This window comes from Entelurus aequoreus, linkage group LG12, assembly GCF_033978785.1.
Source record: "Entelurus aequoreus isolate RoL-2023_Sb linkage group LG12, RoL_Eaeq_v1.1, whole genome shotgun sequence".
Taxonomy (NCBI): domain Eukaryota; kingdom Metazoa; phylum Chordata; class Actinopteri; order Syngnathiformes; family Syngnathidae; genus Entelurus; species Entelurus aequoreus.
Genome location: NC_084742.1, coordinates 348,606 through 366,737, shown reverse-complemented (window position 1 = coordinate 366,737; position 18,132 = coordinate 348,606). Strand labels below are relative to the sequence as shown.

At 39.9% G+C, this 18,132-nt stretch overlaps 1 protein-coding gene across 2 annotated transcripts; it reads left to right on the top strand.

Moving 5' to 3' along the window:
• Window positions 1-3,389: 3,389 nt before the first annotated feature.
• On the top strand, window positions 3,390-17,216 carry LOC133661327 (aldo-keto reductase family 1 member B1-like). Of its 2 annotated transcripts, none has more exons than XR_009827920.1 (10): window positions 3,390-3,547; window positions 9,616-9,783; window positions 12,434-12,550; window positions 12,628-12,705; window positions 13,958-14,080; window positions 16,004-16,110; window positions 16,198-16,279; window positions 16,354-16,437; window positions 16,491-16,583; window positions 16,653-16,674. XR_009827920.1 is itself a non-coding variant. In XM_062064455.1 (10 exons), exons 1-10 carry the CDS (start codon window positions 3,482-3,484, stop codon window positions 16,693-16,695), a joined length of 951 nt encoding a protein of 316 aa, XP_061920439.1. In that variant the 5' UTR covers window positions 3,390-3,481; the 3' UTR covers window positions 16,696-17,216. The 2 variants fall into 2 exon arrangements, 1 of the variants encoding a protein (XP_061920439.1); XM_062064455.1 differs by having other exon boundaries at window positions 16,501-16,583; window positions 16,653-17,216.
• Window positions 17,217-18,132: the final 916 nt, after the last annotated feature.

The window sequence follows — 18,132 nt, the reverse complement described above, 5'->3', positions numbered from 1 at the left end:
AATGTGCCGTGGTTGAAAAACACTGAACTAGACTATACAAATTTGACCCTTTCCCTCCCTGCTTGGCACTCAGCATCAAGGGTTAGATCCACTATGGACTGGACTCTCACACTATTATGTTAGATCCACTATGGACTGGACTCTCACACTATTATGTTAGATCCACTATGGACTGGACTCTCACACTATTATGTTAGATCCACTATGGACTGGACTCTCTCACTATTATGTTAGATCCACTATGGACTGGACTCTCACTATTATGTTGGATCCACTATGTACTGGACACTCACAATATTATGTTAGATCCACTATGGACTGGACTCTCACACTATTATGTTAGATCCACTATGGACTGGACTCTCACACTATTATGTTAGATCCACTATGTACTGGACTCTCACACTATTATGTTAGATCCACTATGGACTGGACTCTCACACTATTATGTTAGATCCACTATGGACTGGACTCTCACACTATTATGTTAGATCCACTATGGACTGGACTCTCACACTATTATGTTAGATCCACTATGGACTGGACACTCACAATATTATGTTAGATCCACTATGGACTGGACTCTCACACTATTATGTTAGATCCACTATGGACTGGACTCTCACACTATTATGTTAGATCCACTATGTACTGGACTCTCACACTATTATGTTAGATCCACTATGGACTGGACTCTCACACTATTATGTTAGATCCACTATGGACTGGACTCTCACACTATTATGTTAGATCCACTATGGACTGGACACTCACACTATTATGTTAGATCCACTATGGACTGGACTCTCACACTATTATGTTAGATCCACTATGGACTGGACTCTCACACTATTATGTTAGATCCACTATGGACTGGACACTCACACTATTATGCTAGATCCACTCGACGTCCATTGCACCGGTCGCCCAGTGTGGGGGGGGGGGGGTCCCACATCTGCGGTCTCACCAAGGGGGGGGGTCCCACATCTGCGGTCCCCTCCAAGGGGGGGGGGGGGTCCCACATCTGCGGTCCCCTCCAAGGTTTCTCATTGTCCCATTGGGTTGAGTTTTTCCTTGCCCTGGTGTGGGATCTGAGCCGAGGATGTCGTCGTGGCTTGTGCAGCCCTTTGAGACACTGGTGATTTAGGGCTTTATAAGTAAACATTGATTGACATTGATTGAAAGGTTGGAATTGGGGGTTAAATCACCAAAATGATTCCTGAGCGTGGCTACCGCTGCTGCTCACTGCTCCCCTCACCTCCCAGTGGGTGGAACAAGGGGATGGGTCAAATGCAGAGGGTAATTTCACCACACCTAGTGTGTGTGTGACTTATCGGTGGTACTTTAACTTTAACTTTAAAACTAAATCTTGTTGAGGGCCACAAAAAGCTAGAATCGGCACTGCCTGGAAGGTCCTCAGGTTATGTACTCGTACCACGAAGTGAATCTACACTACAGTTAATGATATATTAATTACGTTTGAAATCCAATAAAATACAAAATGACTAGAATTGTGATATGGAAATCTAACTAAAGATAACAGATTGACACATTTGAATAAGAGCCATATGAAACTAAGGGTCCTCTAAAGAGGTAACAGGCTTTCGTGCATTTTGTTTGGGTTTGTCGACCCCTTGTGGCCATTTAATGTCACAGCTCGTCATGGGCTTGAGAGTGGGCATCATGTTGAAATGCCAGGTGGTCTTTCTTCTAATGGAGACCTGCACTTGCAACAAACTGGAATCAAAACTGTTGCGTCCGTGTGGCCGCGTCTTCGCCTCCGTCTGGTTCACCTGCGGCTCTTTGATGGCGACAGTGTTTGATTCCGGAAGCCACTCTGGCAGTTTGCAGGCCCGTCTGAAGTCAGATCAGACGAGGCGAAGTAAAGGCTTGAGACGTGGACGTCCAGCAGGGGAGAAGATCAGAGGAGTGGGGAAGAAAAAACAAAAAAAAACTTTCAGCAAGAGCCATTGTGAGGTCCACACCACACCAGCGCCTAGAACTTCTCCCTTTGTATGTTGTTTAAAGAATATATCTTCTCAGCTCTTATCGTCTTCAGTTAAAGAGCTGTGAGGTTTTATCTGATTTGACTTAAAGAAAGCATTTTATGAGAAAAGAAAGAAATGGTAATATAAATAATAAAGTGGAATAACATCTAATAATCAAATGCATGTTGTACATGCATGAAACCATAATAATAAACTAACAATAGAGCATTTTTTCCACATTGCAAACATTTTCATGTATCAATCTTAATATGTACAATTGTACACTAAATTATATTTAAACTGTTTTTATTGGATTTTTTAAATGTATTGAAATACATTTACAAATATTCAATATTTGTTATTACTTTATTGCAGGGGTGCCCAAACTTTTTCCACTGAGGAGTGTGAAGTGTGAAGCGTCTTGCTCAAGGACACAACGGACGTGAAAAGGTTGGTAGAAGGTGGGGATTGAACCAGGAACCCTCAGGTTGCTGGCACGTCCACTCTCCCAACCTCACCACGCCGTCCCATATGACACTATACTTGCTAAATTTGATTTTAAAAAAATAAAAGCTGGCATGCAAATGTAAGTAAGCATGCTAAAATGCTAATTGTAACATATATTACTCTGAGGCGTGTACCTGAAAAATGGGTTTAAAATGCTACCATGCTGATGTTAGCAGGCATCAAGTACCAAAATATTACTTAAGTGTAGGCCTAAAAAATAGCTTAAAAATACTATAACAGATATCATTCATTAAGTAACAAAATATTTCACGTTACGGTACATACCTGCAAAATTTGCAAAAAAAACCCCAAAAAACTAGCACACTAATATTTGAATGGTAATGATTGTGCCGCAAGCTGTTTAAAAATTACCTACGGTGCGCAAATGGCCCCCTGGGCCACACTTTGGGCACCCTTATTTGTTAAAATTGTGCATATTGGCTTATATTTCAATAGTGATTGTTTTCATACTAATAATAAAATGGAAAAAGACCAATAAAAAGGATAGATAAACAAGCAAACAATAACAAAATAAAACCACATTGAAAATTATATAATAAAGGGAAAAAATAGGTAAAATATTTATTCCTGCTTACATATACACATAAATACATACATTTTTTAATGATTTGATACATCAATTTACATAGTGTTTATTTTAGTACAGCAAGTCTCATATTGCCATTTATTAGTTGGGGTAATGTCTCCCTCTAGCGGTGGTATGTGGAAGCACGTATGTGCTATCGATATATGTTTATCTATAACAAGTTGAACAGTCGAGATAATTTACAGCGTCATCTAGTTTGTTTTATTTATGTGATTTAAACTCATTCCAAGGACGTTTGCGGTGGTTTCCCGTCTTTTTTATTTGGGTAAAATTTCAAAAGCCGCCGGCTACCTGCCAGTGCTGCCAGACATGACTAATCGATGAGCAATTTAATGCTGTGCCCAAATCTGTGAGGATCACTTTTCTGGGTGAAGAAGCAATGGCGACGTCTGTGAAGTTGAGTAACGGTGCACAAATGCCCATTGTTGGCCTGGGCACCTGGAAAGTGAGTGTTTTTTTCTCCCAAATATCCATCATTTGTTAGGAATAAAAGCAATGTTAGTTTGATAGTGCGTGTTATAGGTGACTGTGGCTAACTAACCGTAGCTAATCCATGCTATGCAACGTTTAGCTTCGTCTATCCACTGTCATGCCTGCTAAAATGCTACTTCTGCCTGCCTTTAAGTATTTGTTTGTGTGGTCTTTAAATGTACAAATGGACCCTCGTCATGTATCTGTGTATGGACATCTCTACTCCCGATCGTAGGGCGGTTCTATTTGCAATGACCAACACTGTAGCCGTTGTGGAGTTTCAGTTTTTGTAACGAGTTAAAAATTCTATCATAATAATTCAAATTGACGCATAATAACAATATATAATCTATTGTAGAGATGGGATTTACGGCTCTTTGATGGGAGACGTTCAAAAACTGGCTCGTTATTACACAATATTTTTTATTGAAACGGGTTTATATCACTTTAGTTTTTTGTTTTATTTTTATCGAAGAAAATGTTTTCAGTATGGAAGACAATGCTTTAAGTATCCGAGACAATGCTTTAAGTATCGAAGACAATGCTTTAAGTATCCGAGACAATGCTTTAAGTATCGAAGACAATGCTTTCAGTATCGAAGACAATGCTTTCAGTATCGAAGACAATGCTTTAAGTATCAAAGACAACGCTTTCGGTATCGAAGATAGTGCGTTCAGTATAGAAGACAATGCCTCCGGTATCGAAGACAAAACGTCCGGTATCGAAGACAACGCATCCGGTATCGAAGACAACGCGTCCGGTATCGAAGACAACGCGTCCGGTATCGAAGACAACGCGTCCGGTATCGAAGACAACGCGTCCGGTATCGAAGACAACGCGTCCGGTATCGAAGACAACGCGTCCGGTATTGAAGACAATGGTTTTATCCAAGACAATGGTTTTATCCAAGACAATGGTTTTATCCAAGACAACGCGTCCGGTATCGAAGACAACGCGTCCGGTATCGAAGACAACGCGTCCGGTATCGAAGACAACGCGTCCGGTATCGAAGACAACGCGTCCGGTATCGAAGACAACACGTCCCGTATCGAAGACAACGCGAAGAAATACCAGGTCAGTGTTCAAAAACAAGAACAGGAGTCGTACATCAGGAGAAGTGCATCAGTGGCGTCGCTGACAGTTTTGGGCTGGCCGTGCCTCGTTTTAAACAAAGGTTCACCTTTCTAAATGCCAACACAGGTACATATTAAGAGCTATGAAAACATTAGTCATTGACAGGGTTTATTTACTCTCAACGGCAGAGAGTACCAGGCATCTATTAGGGACACTGCATTACCAAGATAGAATGTCTGTATTTGTTGAAATGTGATTTTATCATTGTTTTTGTGTCATTTTAATTGCCACTTAGCCTGTTGGCTTCACGTAAGCTGGAGCCTCACCCAGCTAGCTGGCGGAAGGAGGGTTACACCTACGTCAATCACAGGTTTAGATGATAGTTACATGTGTGAATGTACAGCACACTGCAAGAAGTAAAAAAAAAAAAAAAAAAAAAAAAAAAAAAAAAAAAAAAAAAAACTCATTCTCTTTCTATGCCACATCAATGTGGAATGCGCTCCCAACAGGTGTAAAAGAAAGGGCATCTCTATCCTCCTTCAAAACCGCTATAAAAGTTCACCTCCAGGCAGCTACAACCCTAAACTAACACCCTCCCCGGATTGCTAATAATCAAATGTAAACAATCAAATGCAGATTCTTTTTCTTATGCCTTCTGATCTCTCTCTCTCTCTCTCTATGTCCACTACTTGATGTCCATATCCCCACCCCCCCCCCCCCACCCCCCCCACCCCACCCCCCCTCCACACTCCTGATTGTAAATAATGTAAATAATTCAATGTGATTATCTTGTGTGATGACTGTATTATGATGATAGTATATATGATAGTATATATCTGTATCATGAATCAATTTAAGTGGACCCCGACTTAAACAAGTTGAAAAAACGTATTCGGGTGTTACCATTTAGTGGTCAATTGTACGGAATATGTACTTCACTGTGCAACCTACTAATAAAAGTCTCAATCAATCAATCAATCAATCAATCAAATCCGGTATCGAAGACAACGCGTCCGGTATCGAAGACAACGCGTCCGGTATTGAAGACAATGGTTTTATCCAAGACAATGGTTTTATCCAAGACAACGCGTCCGGTATCGAAGACAACGCGTCCGGTATCGAAGACAACGCGTCCGGTATCGAAGACAACGCGTCCGGTATCGAAGACAACACGTCCCGTATCGAAGACAACGCGTCCGGTATCGAAGACAACTGAGCCTAGTCTATAAAATCCGCTACACCTCCCTGATACCGAAGTACATGTCAAACTACTTCCTTAACGTAAATGACCGCCATAACCACAACACCAGGGGGTGCTCCACTAACCACGTTAAACCCAGATTCCGAACTAACAAAGGTCTTAACTCATTCTCTTTCTATGCCACATCAATGTGGAATGCGCTCCCAACAGGTATAAAAGAAAGGGCATCTCTATCCTCCTTCAAAACCGCTATAAAAGTTCACCTCCAGGCAGCTACAACCTTAAACTAACACCCTCCCCGGATTGCTAATAATCAAATGTAAACAATCAAATGCAGATTCTTTTTCTTATGCCTTCTGATCTCTCTCTCTCTCTCTCTCTCTCTATGTCCACTACTTGATGTCCATATCCTACCCCCCCCCCCTCCACACTCCTGATTGTAAATAATGTAAATAATTCAATGTGATTATCTTGTGTGATGACTGTATTATGATGATAGTATATATGATAGTATATATCTGTATCATGAATCAATTTAAGTGGACCCCGACTTAAACAAGTTGAAAAACTTATTCGGGTGTTACCATTTAGTGGTCAATTGTACGGAATATGTACTTCACTGTGCAACCTACTAATAAAAGTCTCAATCAATCAAAAGTCCGGTATCGAAGACAATGGTTTTAGTATCGAAGATAATGGTTTTATCCAAGACAACGCGTCCGGTATCGAAGACAATGGTTTTAGTATCGAAGATAATGGTTTTATCCAAGACAACGCGTCCGGTATCGAAGACAATGGTTTTAGTATCGAAGATAATGGTTTTATCCAAGACAATGCGTTCAGTATCGAAGACAACGTTTTTAGTATTTTAGACAATGCGTTAAGTATCGAAGACAATGGTTTTAGTATCGAAGACAATGTTTTTAGTATCGAAGACAATGTTTTTAGTATCGAAGACAATGGTTTTAGTATCGAAGACGACGCGTTCGGTATCGAAGACGACGCGGAATGTTTGTCATGGTTCTTCTTCTTTGTACTTTGTAAACACTTTAAGTGTGAAGAGTTTGTTGAAGTGTATCATGTTAGTACATTGTTAGATTGCTTTGCTTCATCCATTCCATCATTTAATTCCACATACTGATATACTGAAGGTCTTAAGTGTTGTACGTGCGTACAAATGTTTTAAATTACAATTTTCTCTTAGATTATATTTCTCCTCTTTTGTTCTGAATAATTGTTGTACATTTTTGGCTAGCAGGTTATAGTTTGCTTTGTGTATCATTTTAGCTGTTTGCAAATTCACTATGTGGTGGAATTTCAGTATTTTCGATTCAATGAATAAAGTGTTTGTATGTATCCAACATTATTATTATTCTAACTGATCTTTTTTGTAACTTGGTTAATGAATGAAGTGTACTTTTCTACTTACTTCCCCATATTTCTGCACAGTAACTCAGATATGGTAACACTAGCGAGCAGTAGAGAATATGAAGTGATTTTTGGTCTAGAACATGTTTTGCTTTATTCATTATTGATGTGTTTCTTGCTACTTTTTGTTTACATCTTTAAGCTACATTTAAACCAGTTTGATTGTATTTGGGTTGTGTTTTTTTATTGTGTACATTCTATAAAGTGGTGCCGTATCCCCGCGCTTTGACAACGAGATCACCATTTTAGATTTCCCCCTCTCAGCAAAACTATATGGCACAATAAAAATCAAACAGCAGCAGTTACTTTCACAAAGAGCTAAATCCCTTGTGTGTTGAAATTAAAAATAACTTTCCACTGGACTGGATTTCGATTGCTAAGGTACTACCAAAACATTGATTGATTGATTGATTGAGACTTTTATTAGTAGGTTGCACAGTGAAGTACATATTCCGTACAATTGACCACTAAATGGTAACACCCGAATAAGTTTTTCAACTTGTTTAAGTCGGGGTCCACTTAAATTGATTCATGATACAGATATATACTATCATATATACTATCATCATAATACAGTCATCACACAAGATAATCACATTGAATTATTTACATTATTTACAATCAGGAGTGTGGAGGGGGGGTGGGGTGGGGGGGTGGGGATATGGACATCAAGTAGTGGACATAGAGAGAGAGAGAGAGAGAGAGAGAGAGAGAGAGAGAGAGAGATCAGAAGGCATAAGAAAAAGAATCTGCATTTGATTGTTTACATTTGATTATTAGCAATCCGGGGAGGGTGTTAGTTTAGGGTTGTAGCTGCCTGGAGGTGAACTTTTATAGCGGTTTTGAAGGAGGATAGAGATGCCCTTTCTTTTATACCTGTTGGGAGCGCATTCCACATTGATGTGGCATAGAAAGAGAATGAGTTAAGACCTTTGTTAGTTCGGAATCTGGGTTTAACGTGGTTAGTGGAGCACCCCCTGGTGTTGTGGTTATGGCGGTCATTTACGTTAAGGAAGTAGTTTGACATGTACTTCGGTATCAGGGAGGTGTAGCGGATTTTATAGACTAGGCTCAGTGCAAGTTGTTTAACTCTGTCCTCCACCTTGAGCCAGCCCACTTTGGAGAAGTGGGTAGGAGTGAGGTGGGATCTGGGGTAGAGGTCTAGAAGTAACCTGACTAGCTTGTTCTGAGATGTTTGGAGTTTAGATTTGAGGGTTTTGGAGGTGCTAGGGTACCAGGAGGTGCATGCGTAATCGAAAAAGGGTTGAACGAGAGTTCCCGCCAGAATCTTCAAGGTGCTTTTGTTGACCAGAGAGGAAATTCTGTAGAGAAATCTCGTTCGTTGGTTAACCTTTTTGATTACCTTGGTTGCCATTTTATCACAGGAAAGGTTAGCCTCTAGAATGGAACCTAGGTAGGTGACCTCATCTTTCCTGGTGATGACACTGTCACCTACTTTTATGGTGAAGTGATTGACTCTCTTAAGTTTGATGTGGGACCCAAACAGGATGGATTCTGTTTTACCCAAGTGGATGGATAGCTTGTTGTCAGCGAGCCAGGTGCAAATTCTACAGAGCTCAGCACTGAGGATTTTCTCCACCTGTGACTTGTCCTTGCCGGATACCAGCAGGGCAGAGTCATCCGCAAACAAAAACAATTCACAGTCACATGCCGATGACATGTCGTTTATGTATATTAGGAACAGTAAAGGTCCCAATATACTGCCTTGGGGGACTCCACAGCTCACCGAGAGGGGGGGGGACACGGTGCCGTTCACCTCTACCACCTGCGCCCTCCCCTCCAAGTAAGACTGCATCCAGCTCCAAGAGGTTTTGTTAAATCCGATTGCTCTGAGCTTATCCAACAGTATAGCGTGGTTAACGGTGTCAAAGGCCTTCTGAAGGTCCAGCATGACCATGCCGCAGTATTTGCCCGCGTCCACCTCATGTTTGATGTGGTCGGTCAGATAGAGAAGGCATGTGTCAGTGGAGTGGTTAGTTCTGAAGCCGGATTGGAATTTGTACATGAGTTTATTAGTGGCAAGGTAACTATCGACCTGTTCACAAACTCCAGGCTCTGAAATGACGAGTCATTATTCTGATTGTTTGTTTTGTGCAGTGCTTTCATTTGAAGTTTGGGTGTGGCTTTACTTGATGTGTTCATGTAATGCCCCGTTTCTTTGTATAAACTTGTCAGACCACAATATAAAATAACAAGTCTTTTTCAGACTGCTTTCTTGTGGTTGTCTTAATTTCTGGCATTAAGGTAACATTGTAGTCACTGTGGCAACATTAATTAATCAACTTTATACAATTAATTGTTTTTAAATTCTCCACTAGTCTCCTCCTGGAAAAGTCACAGAGGCGGTGAAAGCCGCCATCTCTGCAGGCTACAGACACATCGATGGGGCGTACATTTACCAGAACGAGGTTGAAGTCGGCGAGGGGATAGCGGCCATGATCAAGGACGGCGTGGTTAAGCGTGAGGAACTTTTCATTGTTAGCAAGGTGAGACGTTTTTTGTTGTTACCATTTCTGCTGTGTTTACCCATCGTGCTTGTCACTGACGGGACTGGAGTGGATCCGCATCAATATGCTGCCATGCTTGTGGACAAGGGCTGCAACTATTTTATTAGTCCACTATCTTAACTATTAGTGGACTAGTTGGAATGTGAAACGTACACCTATTTAGTGGCTCTACTTGAGCCATCAAATTTTAATTGAAGCTTTATACACGGACTAGGGTTGTACGGTATACCGGTATTAGTATAGTACCGCAATACTAATGAATCGTTTTCTGTACTATATCACCTCTGAAACGTACCGGTCTCGTATCATCCCTGCAGGACGAGGAATAGCTAAACATGCTTCACTACACACCGTAGCTCACTGGCATCAAAATGTAAACAAACGCCATGGGTAGATCTACACCTAACATCCACTGTAATGATATCAAGTACAGTAGCGTATCTAGTCGATACTACTATGATTACGTCGATAATTTTTTGGCATCATAACATCTTCTTTCGTTTAAAAAAAAAATGTATATCACGTTTATAAACTCAGGAAATATGTCCCTGGACACATGAGGACTTTGAATATGACCAACGTATGATCCTGTAACTACTTGGTATCGGATTGATACCCAAATTTGTGGTGTCATTCAAAACTAATTTAAATTATCAAACAACAGAAGAATAAGTGATTATTACTTTTTCACAGAATATGTTAAAAGAGAAAGTCTGCATATATTAACAGTAAATGAACAAGTAGATTAATAATACATTTTCTACCACTTGTCCTTAATATTGTTGACAAAATAATAGAATGATAAATGACACAATATGTTACTGCATATGGCAGCAGACTACTTAGGAGCCTTTGTTTGTTTACCGGTACTTACTACTAAAAGACAAGTTGTCTTGTATGTTCACTATTTTATTTAAGGACTTAACTGCAATAATAAACATATATATGTACCCTAAGATTTTTTGTTAAAATAAAGCCAATAATGCAATTTTTTTGTGGTCCCCTTTATTTAGAAAAGTACAGAAATAATTGTAGTACCGGTACCAAAATATTGGTATCGTTACAACACTATAGTTGTAACATAGAGCTCACCGGTATGCAAGCTGCACCCACAACATTTTTAGAGAAAAATATATTTTTCCATATGTTAGCATAACCCTGGACTATAAGCTGCAGATATATACATTGTGAAATTAGTTATTTACACAGAAAGATTTTGTAAATGTTTATTTACATACTTTATTGTTTCCAAATTGTGTCTGTAACACAGCAGTAAAACGGCTGATCAAACAAAACAGAAGTCATCGTCATGGGCCCACAAGCTGCGGAAGCTAGCTCTCTAATCAGCTGAACAGACTCAATAACTCCACGGTGACATTTTGGTGAATTTACGATACAAAAAGAACGCCATTGTAAATTAATAATACTAACAAAAACACTCGTAAACATGTTAGCATATTAGCTAATGCTAAAGACGCTAGCTTCATTACATAACGATAGCACGTACAAATATGAATGAAAACACTCTTACAGACATCACACAGGGAACGGTTGAGTATGAATTGTTTGAGTTGTAGTGTAAAACTTACAAACGTTGCTTGTAGTGATGAATAAAGAAGTGAGAAACGAGTGAAAATGCAATGGATGGGAAGAAGACTGAACGGCACTCCAAATCCGGTTGAAAGCGCAGTCTAAACCGATGGCCAATGCAGCACCTGCAGTGAGCAAACTTGTCCAAAAGGTGGCGCTATTGCACACACCATAACACCTATTCAGTGTCTTTGCTTGTTTTTGTTTTTTTTAACTGTTTGTATAATGGCGTCTGTGGGAAAAAAATGCATAAGTTAGCCACACTGTTTTATAACACAGGTAAAGTATAGATAGCTGTTCTTAGTTAGCTAACAAGCTAACTATTTCACGGAGGAGAAAACAAATGCTCCCGCATAAAAGACGTACTGACGTGAAATAGGGCTGCAACTAACGATTAATTTGATAATCGATTAATCTGTCGATTATTACTTCGATTAATCAGATTAAAGAGACAAACTACATTTCTATCCGTCCCAGTATTTTATTGAAAAAAACCCAGCATACTGGCACCATACTTATTTTGATTATTGTTTCACAGCTGTTTGTACATGTTGCAGTTTATAAATAAAGGCTTATTAAAAATAAAAATAAAAGATTGTTTTATAATTAAAAAAATTGCCTCTGCGCATGCGGATAGCATAGATCCAACAAATCAATGACTAAATTAATCGCCAACTATTTTTATAATCGATTTCAATCGATTAGTCGTTGCAGCCCTACCGTGAAAAGCAATGTCAGCTTTGCAATTTGAACAAGTTATTTGTGTCTGACGTGTTTTCTGTCAAATGTTTCAATACTTGCGATGTTTTCATCCACAGTGTTGTTGCCAATGGCCACAGCCATTTTTATCTTCCTGTTGCTGCCTGTCGCCAGTCCCACTGAATCGTACATGTCCGGAAAAACGCAAGCGATGATGTCACTGACTATTATCGTCAAACAAATGATGTTGGCGACAACTTCTATTATCGATTTTTGTTGTGGAATCTTTGCACCCCCATCATGCACCCTAACTCACCATATCCTATTCTTTGCTGCTCAGCTATGGTGTACTTTCCATGCCAAGTCCATGGTGAGGGAAGCTTGTGAGAAGACCTTGAGTGACCTTAAACTGGACTATCTGGACTTATACCTGGTGCACTGGCCAATGGGATTAAAGGTACACCGAGACTGTGTAAATGTGTGTTTATAATCCTAACACAATGTAGCGTGAACGTCAAGTCTGTTACGACACAGGCCGGCAGCGACCTGTTTCCTACTGACAGCGCCGGTGACACAATTCCTGATCATTCCAACTTCCTAGAGACATGGGAGGTAAGTAAACGCTATAAAACAAGGTGCAGCTTGGAATGTTTATGGGCTAATTATAAGGGTGTAACAGTACACAAAAATGTCGGTTCGGTACGTACCTCGGTTTAGAGGTCACGGTTCGGTTCATTTTCGGTACAGTAAGAAAACAACAAAATATACATTTTCTGGTTATTTGTTTACCAAAATTTGTAAACAATGGCTTTATCCTTTTAACATTGCTTTAAAATAGCTCTGTAGCTACTTAATATGTCCGTGTGTGTTCCGTCCTACGTGTCTGTGTCCGTGACGTAAACAAGTTGACAGATGGTTAACATGAAGATCCCAAGGAAAGGGAAGAAAGACTCCAGGCCTTTTATCTTTAAGAAGCTTTAGTGGTTTTCACAGACAATGCACTTTTCCTTCCTTCCTGTCTAATTGGTCATTTAAGTTAAAGTTAACTTCTTTCTTTGTTTTCTCTTTTCCTTGTGTCCCTTTTGTTTTTGTTATCTTCTCTTCTTTATTTATTTGTAAAACTGTATAAAGAGACACAAAATATATGTCAAACACTACTAAGTAACTACATTTCTATAAATGTTTGCTGCATAACATGTTTTCACACACAATAGCATGTAAACAGTGCTCATAAAGGGATGTAAATAGCCGTGCATAGCCCATTTAACACTCAAAGCCACACATAAATAAGATTTACATATGGAATAGTTGCAAACAACACAGGATAATATATATTATATATATGAGGAGGAGAGACTCAAACATTGCACCCTCCCTTAGAGGAGTGAGCTAGCGAGCAAAGAAGCAACATGCTAAGTAGCAACAGGAGAATAAGCTATCGTCGCACAGTACTATTTCTACATTTACACGCGCACACAACGTCTTCATGTTACTCCTAAAACAGACACAGGACTTACAGACAATATTTCCAAGGCACTTTGTGGGAAGAAACAACAAACTTGGAGCGCTGAAACTCATAAATCCGTCTCGTGTGTAAACAAGTGAGCGTCTGACTGTCGCACGGAGACTACCGGAAACTAGAGGAGGGAGCAACTCGCCTTCAAAATAAAGGTCCCTTCTCATTACCTGATAATGTTACGTCACAGTGTGGAAACTCGTTCGGTGCACCTACGTTCCGAACTGAACCCCCCGTACCGAAACGGTTCAATACAAATACATGTACCGTTACACCCTTAGCTAATTATGAAGCCGGGGAGATCTATTAGAGAGCCCTGTGGAACACCCTTTGTTATGTTTGTGTCAGGGGATGGAGGAGCTGCTGGATGCCGGATTGGTTAAGGCTATCGGGATCTCCAATTTCAACCGGGATCAGATCGAAAGCCTTCTCAACAAGCCGGGCCTCAAATACAAGCCCGCTAACATCCAGGTACGTCAATTCATTGTTTTTTTTCCATCATAGCTAGCGTGAGGCATCTTAACCCTCTGGTTTTTGAGGGGAAAAGAGACCCTAATGTCTCGAAGAAGGGAAGTAAATGATTTTCCGATGCGAGCGTCTGTGGCTGTTTACCCTGAAGCTAGCCTAATTAGCTTAGCCTTTTGTTTACCGTCAGTGCCTTGCCAAGTATTAGATTTAAGCCCTTATTTCTGTCTAGCCTCCAGCTGTTATACAAATCATTGCAAATAATGACATAATGCCAGTGCCACATTGCAGATCTGTTATTTGTTGCCCTATGACACGTGTCAAACTCAAGGCCCAGGGGCTGGATCTGGCCTGCCACATCATTTTATGTGGCCCACGAAACCCGAGAAATAATGTGCGCCAAAGCACTTCATCTTTCTTACGAAACATATTTGTTCTTTCAATTTTGACAGAAAAATTGCACTTACTGCATACAATTGCTTGATATTTTGCTTGATTTTTCATTAAGTTTGTACATGGTAGTTCTAGCTCAGAGTAATTTATGGTTTCAAGAAAAGGGGTGGGATTAAATAAGTGTAAACTTCTTCTCACTCCTTTTCAAATTGCTCATTTTGTTTATTTTTTTCATTTTTTTTATCCTCCATTGTTTTCATTTTGTTATAATGGCTGTTAAGGCTATAGCACTGTATTGGATCAGGCTTGCTCTTGTTTTTTTGCATATTTGAAATAAAAATATATCAAATCAAATATATAATCAAATCAAATATGCTTGAGAATGATCTGCCCGTGCAAAAAACATTATGTCAACACAGGGGTGTCCAAAGTGCGGCCCACAGCTGGAGTTTTGGAGAAAAAAGCAGCAGTAAGGGTGAAAAAAATGTTTAAATGTGTAATTTAATGAGGAAAAAACCTAAAAATGTGTTGATAATAACTCAGTTCTTTTTTCACCAAAGGTCGCATACTGATAAGTCAGTGTTTTGTTTTGTAAAACAATAAATAAATAAAAAAACAACATAAATATTTAAAGACAAAAGCTAGTCAGCTTTTTTTGTAAGTAATAACTATTATTATTAATTATTAGTATCAACATTTCAGCTTTTTTTCATTACGTCATTTTGCTTTTTATTTACTTTTTTTTTTTTTTACCCCTGTAATAATTAATAATAGTACATTTTTGTCACCTATAACAACACTAACAGTAAGTTTTGTCTTTAAAAATATAGGTAATGTCTGTTTTTAGCATTTTTTTGACAAAATAATCTATCAAAATGGCTCCTGCATACCTTTTTGGGTGAAAAAGTTTGGACATCCCTATATTAACATGAATTCCAAAAAAATTTGGTCCAATAAAATGCTTGTTCCCCCGACTCATGATTTCAAAACCAAGTACGTTCTCCATCAATTTGTAAATCAAATGCATAGAGAATTGTGTAATACCATCATGAGGAGATTATGCATATATGTATGTATATATATGTATGTATATATATATGTGTGTATGTATATATATATATATATTAGGGCTGCAACTAACGATTAATTTGATAATCGATTAATCTGTCGATTATTACTTTGATTAATAATCGGATAAAAGAGACAAACTACATTTCTATCCTATCCAGTATTTTATTGGAAAAAAAACAGCATACTGGCACCATACTTATTTTGATTATTGTTTCTCAACTGTTTGTAAATGTTGCAGTTTATAAATAAACGTTTATTTAAAATAAAATAAAAAGCCTCTGCGCATGCGCATAGCATAGATCCAACGAATCGATGACTAAATTAATCGCCAACTATTTTTATAATGGATTGTAATGGATTAGTTGTTGCAGCCCTAATAGACAACTTTACCCTATGATTTATAAAAAGATAATTGCAAAGCAAAACGTGGAAACGGCAGTTTCACGTGAACATGTGTACCTGAAGGTGGAGTGCCATCCCTTCCTGACCCAAGAGAAGCTGATCAGCTACTGCAACTCTAAGGGCATCTCTGTGACTGCCTACAGTCCCCTGGGCTCTCCCGATAGACCTTGGTAAGTTTTGCCTTGTGCTTCTCGCCAACGCCACATCACAATATCGCCATCTTGGCACTCTGCAGTGTGTGATGATGTTCGTTCCAGGGCGAAGCCAGACGACCCATCCCTTCTGGAGCATCCTGACATCAAAGCAATCGCTGCGAAGCACAAGAAGACAACTGCTCAGGTACGCTGCCAATATCATTGTTTTTTATTTGAAAAAAAAGTGTTCTAATGGGTTGTTTCTTCTTTCTTTGCCAGGTCCTGATCCGTTTCCACATCCAGCGTAATGTTGTGGTGATTCCCAAATCAATCACCCCTCACCGTATTCAGGAGAATTTTCAGGTAAGGACAAAAAACAAGTATGTTTCTCTCACACTTTGTGTTGAAAAAAAAAGTAATTTGCAGGTGTTTGACTTCCAACTGAGCGACGAGGACATGAAAACCATATTGGGCTTCAATCGCAACTGGAGAGTTTGCCCCTTTCTAATGTGAGTTTGTGTTTGAAAATGATTGTTTTTTGAATAGAGTTTTGTTCAATATGTTTTACTTGACTTCAGGAACAAGAAGCACAAGGACTACCCTTTCCACGCTGAATTCTGACACGGAGCGCGTGCGGAGGTTTGCTAACATCGTGTCCCAAGATGAGTAGCTTTATTATAGCACTGGTACTGTTCCATGTGGCCTTCACGCGTTACATTTGGCCTGGGAAAAACTGCTTTCCGTCAACCAATTGAACCCTAAAAATCAATCCTCATTCCTATTACGGTATTCATCCATTTTCAGTAATCATATCAACTTCATATTGGCCATGTAAAGAATAATTGTATGATTTCCCATAGGACGCCAGCACTTCCCATTATTTGCACGAGTCATATGTGGCACTTGTGACTTCACTCCTTGCTGAGTCATGTGTGCTGCTTGTGACTACATATATTTGTACTTCTTTCTTTCGTCTTCCTTTTCACTTCTCATGTGCCAAAGGGCCGCTGTTACTGGTTTTAAAGACCACTTGTGCCAACAACAATTAATAGCTACAAATAAATCAAAAAGCTGATTTAAAAATGTGTAGGTTGTGATAAGGCTTTTTGTTTGTGTTACAATAAAAGTAGATTAAGCAGCTACACGGTTTTGTCTCACTTTGTATTTGTGTGTGTGTGTGTGTGTGTGTTTATGTATAATATGTGTGTGTGTATATGTGTACATGACTCAGCAAGGAATGCCCAAATGAACAGACACTCACAGCACTCAGAAGGGCTCGGAACACCACCCAGCGTGTTGCTAGACAGTGTGCCAATGAATATTGGCAACAACTGTGTAAGGAAATACAGAGCTGTGCCGAGTCCGGAAACACACGCGGCATGTACAACGGCATCAAAAAGGCCCTTGGCCCTGCAGTAAAAGGAATTGCCCCCCTGAAATCTCTGTCAGGGGAGAAGATCACTAACCGGGAGGAACAGATGACCAGATGGGTGGAACACTACTCAGAACTGTACTCCCGTGAAACATCAGTTTCCAATGCTGCCCTTAGTGGTACGAAGGATCTGCCCATCATGGAGGAGCTAGATGAAGTGCCCACTATGGAAGAGCTCAGCAAAGCCATTGATGCCCTCCCAAACGACAAAGCACCAGGTAGCGATAACATCCCACCTGAAGCCATCAAGCACGGGAAACCTGCCCTGCTTCAGCCTCTGTATGAGTTGCTCTGCATGTGCTGGGAGGAAGGTGCAGTCCCACAAGACATGCGTGACGCCACCATTGTGACACTGTATAAAAACAAAGGTGACCGCAGTGACTGCAACAACTACAGAGGGATCTCCCTTCTCAGCATTGTCGGCAAAGTGTATGCACGCATCCTCCTCAACAGGCTGCAGAGACTCGCGGATCGTGTCTATCCAGAATCCCAATGTGGCTTCAGAGCAGGCAGGTCGACAACTGACATGATCTTTTCCCTTCGACAGCTCCAGGAAAAGAGTAGAGAGCAAGGCCAGCCACTCTACATGATGTTCATAGACCTCACCAAGGCCTTCGATCTGGTCA